Genomic DNA, 12,323 nt, shown 5'->3' with positions numbered 1-12,323 from the left:
CTAAATAAGATGTTGACGACCAGCAGCAGAGAGGTACCAAGTAACTCGTAAACTTGTATACACAAGGACCGAGTCCAATAGCCAGGTACGCTAGGCATATCCTGAAGAAGAGAAGTTTACTTTACAAGGTAAACACCAGTGACACTTACCGCAAATAAAACATTGTTAGAGACTCCATTAAATTGGCAACGAGCTGGTTTTTTTTATTATTCATACCTTAGGATGAAGGTTAACGCTGAGGTTACAATAGAGGTTACATCTCTCTAAAACAGAAATATTTACCGCGCAATGTTACAGTAATGGATGCCTGTTGACTTGAAACAAATAATTGTCTGGCAGAAAAAATCTTACTTCAATGCTACATATTTTGGTCTGGTATGACAACATTTGAAGTACAGTTGTTACATTTACTCCATTGGTATGCCTGAAAGGGTATATGGTGTTTAAAGATTTGGTGATGATTGCCACCAGATCGTTAGCAACGTGCTTTGAAAATGTAGCAATGCAGGCAAGATTTTGTCACGTCAGACGAGGAAATGTGGCAAAGTTTTAATAGTTACTGTGATTTTTGTCGAGCCAAGCAGTAAAATGACGTAGCGGCAATGTAGAGATTTGCCGAGACAGACTTTGTTTCCCAAGTCAACTGTAGCTTCATCCTAAATATACCCAGTAAATGCCAAAATGTTCAGGAACTAAGTCGACATCAAATTTCAAGCTCGACAGCGCTAACATGTCTCTTTGCTGCAATGCCGCCAAGCGGTACGGTAGGACAAGCAAAAGTGCAGTTTTAACATTATTTGCAGGTACAAAAATGTAATACAACTTCTGGCCGTGCATTTAGTTGAACTGCTGTGTGTATTAACGACCTGATTTACTGCGCTGTGTGAATATATGAAGAGTCGAATTGACGAAATTTAACCAATTCATGAAATGACCTGGACAATATTTTTGCCTATAAAACTGCAACACTTCAAAGAAAGTGAGAAAAGGAATATATATTTGTATAGAGAAAGGAGAAATAATACAAAATATGACCTTCCATATTCAACCTTCATCAAATCCGGTGTCGTCATGTAAACTGTAATTCACATAATAATTACACTATCTACGTCATCACTCAAGTACGTAAAGTACGTCATATTTCAGCCTGAGAGACGGCATGTACATCATAAATATGGGCGATGTGTGTCATGGTTCATATATATCGTATCGTAATTTGCATAAATTACGTCGTCATAATTAACATACAATGTATAATAACTCTTATAGACTTTGTCATAATTTGCATAGACATCGCCTAGTCGTCGATGGAGTGTACAAAATCATTACACGATCACACATCTACAGTTTTGTTACAAACTATCACTGAGTTCGGAACAGTCACGGTATACGATCATTTTTCTCAAAGTCTGTTTGCATTTTGAACTGTCTTTTAAGAACCCTTGCTATGGTAGTCTTTCAGCGTTGTATTCTTTCTGTCAGTCAGTACAACCCGAGAAAAAACACTGGTGCGTTTGCTTGCTCGGGTAAGCTGGAATGAGACAAGTTTCATAAGTTTCATGTAATGTAATTAGCCTCGATAACTTCTCAAAATGTAAATACCACAGGAGCCAGGCGCCAATAAAATTGCTGATAGAATCACAGACAAGAATAGAATGCAACATAACAGTGGAGTACGACTGCGTTTCACTACAATTTCCATAGATATAAAAAAAAAACTCATAGAAAGCGTCCACTGAACCTATATCAGAGGAACCCATGTTGTTTTTGTATCAGTTGTACTGTTGTTTTTACCTAACGTTGTTCTTTCATGAAGTCTTTCCTTTAATAGCTCATTCTAGCAAGCAAGGCACCGATGTTGTTTCGCGAGTTGTATCACCAAACGATATATGTGACGAACATGCGAACTCCATGCTATTTCGCGTCAGTGCAGAAAGGCCGTATCTGCTATGCAATTGTATAGACCTTACTGTACTGATGCGACGATGTACATGTGTGAGTGTGTGTGTATGTATGTATGTATGTATGTATGTATGTATGTATGTATGTATGTATGTATGTATGTATGTATGTATATGTGTGTGTGTGTGTGTGTGTGTGTATGTGTGTCTGTGTCTATGTTTTTTACTACATATATAGTACTATATACTTACACTGCATATACTATGTATGTGACTTATACACATATACCTACATACATTAAGAGGAAGCGCCACCGTTGGCAGGCCTATCGGTGTAGCCGTCAGCAGCTGTTATCAGATTGGTGTACTTATATGAGGTATACACAAGATAAACATCTCGTAACCATCTTAAAACGTTTGATTAGGGCCGAGATCAATAGTTCAATGTAGGATAAAAACCCTAGATTCTTACAGTTAGGCCTCAACCTTCCCCTTCTAACTACATTTGCTAACATTGAAATATTTCAGATAGCAAATCAATTTCAAATCTGTGTAGTGGTATGCAGTGCTATGAATACATAGACGGTGTGTGGTGAGAAAAATAGCTGTTATTGCCATTTTACTGTATTTTAGTGTCATGCATTTTACTATGCCGAAAATTCCCAATTTGACATCATTTTTCAAAAACAGTTGTATTTAGGGATGTAAAAGAGATCCATTAAAAACAAAATTGTCCACCATCCCAACAGTAAATGAAATTATTTTTTTTTATTCTGCATTGGACTATTGATCTTGCTCCTGGAGGTTCGTAAGTTATTGCCCATTTCACGTGATATTATTGCCTTGTTTTAAATGATAAATGTATATGTTCATAAAAAGTCAGAGAATTGCTTCTTTGAAGGTGAATCTTGCGAGGTTTTGTTGATTGTGATATGCTCTATGGAAACCGAGTGTGGCAAGCACAGCAGTGGACTGTTATATCGGTGATAGTTATTCCGTTTGTAACCAAGTCAATTACAACAGCTCGTACGTATCTCGGCACAGCTGCACACACACTGTTGGCTACACCATTACACGTTGTAGTTGTGCACGTCTCTTCAAACACTAGCTGCTCATACATCACGTCTGGAAGCTGTTCAGTAGAAGAAAAAAAAACAGAATTATTTCAAGATGGGTAAGATTCGTTTCATTTGCTACCAACACGCTACACACCTACTACCTACTACTATATGCCACTGTCCAATTCTTAAATCACTACACCATGGCGACGTCGAACGGTTAAACTCGTCATACTTCAAGTACTGCAGAATCAATGCAATGACGCAGATGCACGATGTTGTGACGTAGCACGGTCAGGGTATAAATCCTATATTTTTTGTTCAAACGTGTTCAGCTTGATTGCGTGGGGTATAACTGATTTTTATATGATTTTGTTAGATTTTGTTCAGTAATGCTATACGCATGGTAAAGTCTCTGTGCGTGTGTGTCTGTCTGTGTGTCCTTGACACTGTGTATGCAACCAACTTAAAGTAAAAACCACCCAGCTGATTGCATTGATATTTGGTGGGGATAGTACTTTTGGCGTCTAGTTGGAAAATCGTACAAAGCAAAATGATCGCATAACAGGTGTAAAATTTGGGTCAAAATGTCATTTTTGGTCGAAAAAACAAACTCAAAAACTTCTGGGGAGATTGGTCTGAAATTTGGCGGGAACGTTCTTTTTTAGATTAAGAATTGTTGATAACATGATGATCCCATCAGTGATATGCAAATATGCAAAGATGAATACCTAGCAACAAGACCACACCCACAGCAACAGCCAAATGACGGTGTATGTTGCAAAGATAAACACAGGTATTGCTAGGCAAATAAATAAAGGCTTTTAAAATGTATGCACATATGCCTAGCAACAAGAACCCGCCTATAGCACAGCCAAATGATGTATGTTGCAAATAACAATGGGGATTAATATGTAAGTGAATAAACATTCAAAAAATATATGCAAATAGGCCTAGCAACAAGACCACGCCCGTGGTAACAGCCAATTGATGGTGTGCATTGCAAAGATAGCAATATGGCTAACAGCAGACAATTGATGGTATATGATAAAAATAGGCAAGTTGATACACATTCAAAACGTGACATAATTGACTCGGGACGAAGGTACTGTCCATACCAAAAGTAAAATGATGGCATATATAAATAACACATAAACTATACAGTTGTGTTACAACGCCATTTCAGAAAAGCCAAAACGACGACTCTGACCTCAGGCCACTTCCTTTAGTGGTCTGAGCTTTGACCAAAAAATGAAAAGAAAAAAAAGTTTACAAAAATTCCAAGTTCTGTATAATGATTTATCTAACATTATCAAATATTGCTAAACTGACATTTCAGGAAGACAAAAGCTGATAACTTGAAAATACTAAAGTGTGAGAATAAAAAGCTTGTCGTTAATAAAATATGCAAGTGAAAGTGTTATAAGTTGACCTATGGCTGAGCATAGTGCCTGCTAGTCCTACTTGCAGACAGAGTAGGGACCCGAGTTGACGTTGTCCCCAAACACATTGGGGGAGAAGAGCATTGTCAGAATCGAGTCTCGACTTATTCCGTCTAATAACGTAATCATGTACAGAATAATGTAAATCTGGAACTATGCGTAACGTTATCGGAGCGCATATTTCTAAAACTAGCCACAGCACTTTGTGTTTATTAATTGTGGGAGTTGAAAGTTTCTGTTTTTCATCTGGTGAGACCAAAGGTCATTATATTATAGGAACATTGACCCACTGCGATATCAAGTAACAGAATATTCAAAGATCATACTATGTGTTTTCAGCGAATTAGAATTCGAATGAAATCCGATTCTCGTATGTTGAGTAAGAGGTTTACTGGAGACCAAACTATCGACTTTCAGCACTTTCCGAATAAGAACGAGGTGTGGGAAAAAGGACATCCGTTTACACTCACTCCTGTATGATCGGCGTCACGACACTTGGTCCGCCCTTTAGGCAAGCAACTAAAGGCCAAGTGCTTAGGCACACACATTTTATTTACTTATTGTAAATCTTATATCTTACATGGACGATGACCTCTCATGTACGGAAAGAACTGTTAGAAATACAAAACTTCAAATATTGTTAGTCCGGATTAGTACTTTCCGGAGTGTTTTTCATCGAATATGTGTGGAATCTATAAACATCAAGGCCATGAAGGACATGGCATTGGAACTCACCTGTACAACCTGAACGAGTTGGTTCTCAGGGGTGATCGCGAGTGTGATGGCCTGCCAATCAGTTGACACTGGACATACACGAATGCCATTTTCTTGGGGAATTTCTGCTCCCGTATTTGAGGCAGACTGTCTGAAACTGATGTCACCATCAGAACGTGTTTGTGCTTTGAAGAAGTACGGGTACTCTCGGAGAATCTTGGCCTGTTGATCTTGTGTCAGTGGCACAATTGTACTAAATTGATTTTGCTTAACCAACGTTGGATTCTTTTCATATCTCTCGATTGTTTCCCGTGAGTTTGCAATATCATCAATTTGATGTGGTGTTAGGCTAACTTCCTCAACTCTCACAGCTTGTGCCTCAGTAAGTTCATCTTGGCTAGGACTGTCATCGGCTTGCAACAAAGCTTCTTGTCTTAGGATACGGGCAGTCGTACAGGAACATACGGCGAGAAGGATGGTAACCAACTTCATTTTTCTAGTTGAAATCGCGTACACAGCGACGTCGACTTGATGTGCGTCTCTGAACAACGTCAGCGGAAATGATGGAAGAGAATCTTAATTCACATAGAGCACGTGATCTTGCTATGACGAAATTCAAACAGGAGATCAAGTGTTCAATCTTGGCAAGGGTCTCTTCTTGGAATGTGACGTATGGAAACTTCATGTATAGGTGTCTAAAGAGAAATAAACCACAAATTCTATAGATGTGGAAAACACTTTGAAGTACTCAGAATGGTAGTTGAAAACCCATTTCTAATTTATTATCATTATCTACGCCTCACAGCAAATTTATGTAATTTCTGATTCAATAAAGATCTGGTGTATGAACGTCAAATATTGTCTGTATGGTGTATTATTGATCGCACGTAACCATGGTTACAGAAGGATGAGACATGGAAGTGTTTGCATTATCTTGAATAGGGAGCAGCGCCACAACCGACTGAAATGAGAATGTGCAATTGTTGGCAAGCTCCTCTATACATGCTATAGTATAATATGGCTAGCACTGCGGACAATATTCACACTCCCAAATGCTGACCCATGGGGGTGGCAGCTTAGCATGCTTTGGGAACATGCCACCATTTGTGTTAGCGCCCTCTGTCGGTACCGTAACAAGATACTTGAAGTCACAAATGTCACAGATGTATCGTCCAATGTACGTGAGTGTTCACTGGCTCTGTTTGACACCCAAGCAGAAACCAACAAGAAACTGCACATTCTACACTTAAGATAGCAATACCGCAATTTCATGCAATGGATATATTATAGTGACCATGGTCTAAATGAAGTAAAGACACACACATAAATGTCTCAATGTTTAGATGTCTGTATGGTGGCAAGTTTTTGTTAATCTCATTTAGATAATGTGTCGTAAAAACTGCATTCATTCAATCTTACTGTCTTAACATACGTAGTTTCTCATTGGCATCTATCAAACAGAGTCAGAGAACTCAAACATGAAAGGGCAGTAAGGAAGTAAGTCACACTGAACAGGGGATAAGAACATGGCTCTAAAATATGACGGGTTATCCCAGAGAATATGACGAACTGATTTCAAAATCGTGTTGTTTGTTAATGTGTAAGAATCACTGTGATAGGATTTCACAACGACTACAACAACAACAACAACAACAACAACAACAACAACGACGACGACGACGACGACGACGACGACGACGACGACGACGACAACAACAACAACAACGACGACGACGACGACGACAACAACAACAACAACAACAACAACAACAACAACAACAACAACAACGGATTATCCTCTCGGTTATAATTCGTCAGTTAAGGTATATTCAATGTGTTACAAAACCCTTTGGCAACACAAACATGTTTGTAAACACGAGTCGCTGTGAATCATTACCAAAGTATACTGCATGTACATATACACTCGGTGACTACCAACCCATGTGACTGGTTGTTTCAAAACTAGCTATCACATTCCAGACAAACAATTCAAATGATTAAAACGGTTATATAGTTTTGTTTTATATTAATCTTTATTTCAGCACACAAATACCTAAGTATAAAATTGAAGTACATATTTAAAAGAATACAGTAACACATTTTTGTTTTAAAAATTGCATACTTTCACTTGAATTTTGGTGTCGACCCCCGCTGACTATTTTGAAAGAATGCATACAAAAATATTAATAATATAAATATTGTAATCAGCCTTGTGGATTGAAATTGTTCTCTTGAACCAGCCATTAAATATTCTTAAAGAAAATTGTAATCTCAACTTGAGACCAGACAACACATGTTGTACTCTGTAGTACCATGTAAAACAAGTTGAATGTGGGTGTAATCTTATCACCGTGACGGTACAAACAGTTACTCAACCCCGTACATGGTTTATTCTAATCGGTCATTGACACTATAGTTCTGTATAAGCACTCATACATTCCACGTAGGGTAGAAAAGTGAAAGTTGTTACAAATACTGAAATAGCTAACAATGATAATGACACTTTTGTGTATATCTGATAAATTGCACTCCTGAGATTTTGCACTTAGATAAAAATCACCCCCACAAAAAAAAAGTTTTGCAAAGTTTGATTAAAATCTGTGTATGTCTGGGATTTGCAATCCTAAGACATTGTACTTTGATTAAAAATATTTTCACTTTAAAAGACACCAACTCAACTTATTTGGTGATGTTGCTGTTACCTTAAACTAATTTATCTAGTTCTACTAATTGACAATAGAGTAATAAAACGAAACTAAATTAATTTCTCCTTTAAAGAATCCTAAGTACAAACCAACAATTGCCTTATTTGAATCAAACAGTAAAAATACAAATTTCTAAATCTCTTGAAAATCTTGAATTTCTCTTGATATCATAATTAATGGGAGTCTTATGATAAAAAAAGTCACATAATAAATATATGAATAAATATATAAATTATTAAAACATGACGTCATGATATGTCATATACGCTGAACATGTAAAGATGTTCAAACTTAGTACTCGAAATTGAAAATTTGCAGACTTGACAAAAAATATCAATATAAAACTGTCTTAATAAATTAAGTCTCAATAAGGCTTCATAAATGAACGTATATAGATTTGTAGGAAGACACTTATCTCGTTTTACGAGATTTTAACATAAATTATGTAATTACTTGAGATATTAGTATTTGTATAAACTGAATTATACAACCCACGAAAAAACACCAGTGCGTATGTTTGCTCTAAGTAAACAGGAATGAGACAAGCTCCACGCAAAGATATACTATAAATACATCATCTACTATGATATATAAATTTATCACTTTCAATAGATATAAATATTGATATTTCTTATATTTCATAGAAATAAATGGAAATTCTGATTATAATAATTCTGAATATAACTATGCAAATAACATCCTTTAAAAGGTGACGTCAAATATAAATGTTTACGATATACATGTTTGTTATTTGGTATTCTTCTCTTTAAAAAATTTCAGTTATAACAAATTGTAAAAATATATAAGAAAATACAAATGTTTAAGTATGGCATTTTGATGCTAGATTTTAGAGGTTAAAATACAATCAGTTGCTCTTAAGTTCTTACTAATATTGTATGTTCTACGTGTAAAGTGTTGCTACCATTATAACTGTACTGTATTTACCCCCCACAGGCAGTTCCTTGTCTGCGATTTACCCCACTGATTGAGTTAAAAACATTTAAGTAAAAGTTCTACATTGTGTAGACTATATAAGCTATATCTACCCCCACTAATACCAAACATTTGTTTTAAAAAATACTTAAAGATTAAAGTTCTACATTGCATATATTATATAAACTATGTTTACTTCATTAATATCAAGCACTTGTGTAAAAGGGGCATAAGTTGAGTTGTACGTTTTGTTGGTTTTTGCTGTAGAGTAAAAGTACCTAGTGCATTCTGCTGACTGATACCATCATTTGCGTTTGGCAGAACACGATTTCAGTTCCCCTGAAGGCATGCATCCACTAAAAAGGCTTAATTGAGGTTTTTTGATAGTATTTTCACCCGGGTCAAATAGCTTATATACTCAACTTGTGCCACTTTCAAAAACACTTATACAAAAGTTCTACATTAAGTCATAAAATTGACTCGTATATTAAGTTATTTGTATAACAAATACTACGACGGCTACACGAGCCATACAATACTTGGCAACAGGGAAAGATCAAATATTATCTTTCCCCGTACGGGTCAAAATAAAAAGTTCACCAATTAGATCACATTGAGTCCAGAGTATAACATATTTAAGAATGAGTACTAAAATTTAATGTTATCACTCAGATATGACATCTTGATATGTTTGTGTTATTTTGGGTTTATAAATATTCATTCTGAATATATTATACTCTGGATACCGAACTGCCATAGGAGTTCCATGTAATCTAATTTCCAACATGTACACACTGCATACATGTCCCAGACAGCTAGCCTATAACTTAAGCTTGCTTATGCTTCAAACTCTTATCCTTTTTACCGCTGCGTGCTTTCTTGCCCTTTCTTTCCTTTTTCCCCTTTCTATCTTTCTTTCCCTTTCTCTCTTTGCCATCCCTGTTCTTCTTGCCCTTTCTTTCTTTCTTGCCACTTCTGTCCTTCTTTGCCTTCCTTGCCTTCTTTTTCTCCTCTTTCTTCTTTCTCTTTTCATCATCATCATCATCATCGTCATCTTCATCTTCATCATCGTCTTTGTTGTTGTCGTCGTCGTCATCATCATCATCGTCGTCGTCTTCCTCTGCGATGTTTTCATATGTGTCTTGTGACTTTTCGGCGACCTGTTTTGCACTGATGACGTATAGACGTAGTTTGTGGATGTAATTAGCCACCAAATCCTCTATAGGTTGATAGGTGTCTATCATGGTTAGAGCTGTATCATCTACAGTGTCCCCATCAGCTACTTCAACACCTAGACAGTGAAGCTGTAAATGAAAACATATATAGTTTTGTCACTTGTTGTCTTCTCTAGGGCTTATTATTCTAATAAAAGATACTAAAAACCACGTGTTGGAATGTGTGCGTGTGTGTGTATAAGAATAGGTAACGTATCTAAAACTTTGCACTTCTACTAATACATTGACCGGTTAAACAGTTGTCGTCGAAATGTGTAGAGTGTACATCATGAAAACCGTGTTGTGAAAGAGCGCCCTCTCCGGTCCCATGAGTCGTGTAAAGTCTACACCTGTGTCGTACTGTCCTACGACGTACACCATACTCATAGAAAAAATTAAAATCCAACGTTCGAGTAACTTTCATAAATATTTTTTATCCTACGTCGATGAAATAAAACGAAGTATCTAGGCATGCGCATGATCTCGTAATACATGTACAAAAATGTATATTGTTCAAACAGAACGCCAACTTCAGTGAACACATCACAAAATACACTTCAAAGCAAAAAAAATTATACTAAGATTCTCTTTCCTAACAAGGCAACGTATGGTTATCATTTTATTTTTTCTTAGACATCGTATAAATGACTTACTAGTGACGTCAGCTTTGCTATTATTTGTCCTTGTGTAATTTGCATATTTTCCAATGCTACATCCTCCTCGTCCAAGTTATCCAACAACTCGTCTAAGAAGTTTTGGTAAGTGATGAGATCAGAGCGGAGTTGACTGTAAATACGACTAATATCCTATAAAAGAATGAAGGGAAAATGCCAGTCAAATTTCAAGTAAGGAAATGATAGCACAACAATCCCAATACTTTAATTATGAAACAAGTGTTTTCATATAAATACACAGCTAGAAATCCACAGGCCTATGACAGGATTGACCTGACCGAAAGCGTACAATGACATTTAAATTGTTACAAAACATAGATCTGTTGCTTGTGTTATAATCGTCATCACTATAAAATATACATGTATTTTAAGTCTTACTTCTTGCAGTTAGTTGTCAAAAGTAAACTTGACAGGTATTAAAGACAGTTTAGATATGAGATGACGTTGAATGATAAAAAACATAATCACGTACATTGAAAGAAGATAGTTGAAGTAAAAGGGCTTGGCGAACTTGAGCGTTCAATTTTTTATATTCGCTGCTTAGATCTTTTATGATATGTTAATAATAAGTACTTTCATATGACATGGAAATATGCACGGGGAGAAGTGGAAAACCAGTGTGTTCATCCTAAATGAATTTATATCGAGTTGTCCCAGTCTACTAAAGCGTAGTTACGACATTGTACATTAGAATGAGTCAGCGTGCTTTTCCCATACAGTATCGTAGACAAAGCGTATGGGGCACTTAACGCAAAACAATGATGACATAATCTTCAGGCAAAAAACACGTTAGAAATACCAATATAACAGTTAAATCTGAACCGCTTCAAATCAGCCACGGCTCGAACAATGCAGAAAAAAAACGCAGAGGCGTAAAGTGTACGCTGCATAGTCGTTACCGCCCCGGTGAAGATCTGAGTTGGTATTGGTATTGTGTGAAACGTTTCCTTGTTTATCACAACGAGGCTAGTTTTATCCCCGTCGCGTTGGGGTTTGGGGTAATAAACTTTTCGGTCAAACACATGTAGCAATCCACTTTATGGCAGAGTGTTTCACTTCCATTTTTATGATCAAAATATACTACAGGATTTTTTGGTCATTAAATCGATGACTTCTTTATGAGAATAAGATACATATAAAATACGAACACATTCTTGTGATTTTACGGATTCCAATATATCCAAACCCCTCGTACTCAATCTAATATTGAAACAGGGACCTTATAGTGTATCCACAAGCTTTTAACACACACACTTCTGTAAATATCTTAATATTGAACAATTCTCCTTGATAATGAACTGCATTGGACTGCATTGCCCTGATATATCAACTGTTCTGACACTCTGATATCACTCAAGGAGAGTGTAGTGCGGTATATTTTTCGTTTAGCAAACAAAGTTGACCTTTAGCCGTATGAAGGTCTCTTTGTACGAAGTTATTTTAATGACATTTAAACCGTGGTCAATGAACCGGCCATAGGTGCGTGCCACAAATCTACGATTGTTTCCTTACTGTTATTAGTATTAAAATATGAACGTCAAGATGCTTGTTCCCTGTCACGATTTCGTGTGAGAATCCTTGTGACAAATAAACGCGTGTTTACACCACACCAGACGACAAAACATTTACAGTACTGTATGGTTATATAGTAAGCGTGACTCACAGTGTTGTGAGTACGACCA

At 36.5% G+C, this 12,323-nt stretch overlaps 1 protein-coding gene across 1 annotated transcript; it reads right to left on the bottom strand.

Moving 5' to 3' along the window:
• Positions 1-2,092: 2,092 nt before the first annotated feature.
• On the bottom strand, positions 2,093-5,664 carry LOC144446535 (uncharacterized). The gene is made up of 2 exons (XM_078136320.1): positions 5,137-5,664; positions 2,093-3,033 (listed from the first exon to the last, which is right to left on the bottom strand). The coding sequence occupies exons 1-2, from the start codon at positions 5,605-5,607 to the stop codon at positions 2,839-2,841; spliced, it is 666 nt and encodes a 221-aa protein (XP_077992446.1). The 5' UTR covers positions 5,608-5,664; the 3' UTR covers positions 2,093-2,838.
• Positions 5,665-12,323: the final 6,659 nt, after the last annotated feature.

This window comes from Glandiceps talaboti, chromosome 15, assembly GCF_964340395.1.
Source record: "Glandiceps talaboti chromosome 15, keGlaTala1.1, whole genome shotgun sequence".
NCBI classification, from domain to species: domain Eukaryota; kingdom Metazoa; phylum Hemichordata; class Enteropneusta; family Spengelidae; genus Glandiceps; species Glandiceps talaboti.
Note: the sequence above shows the minus strand (reverse complement) of the source record. Positions and strands in the feature narration are given on the sequence as shown.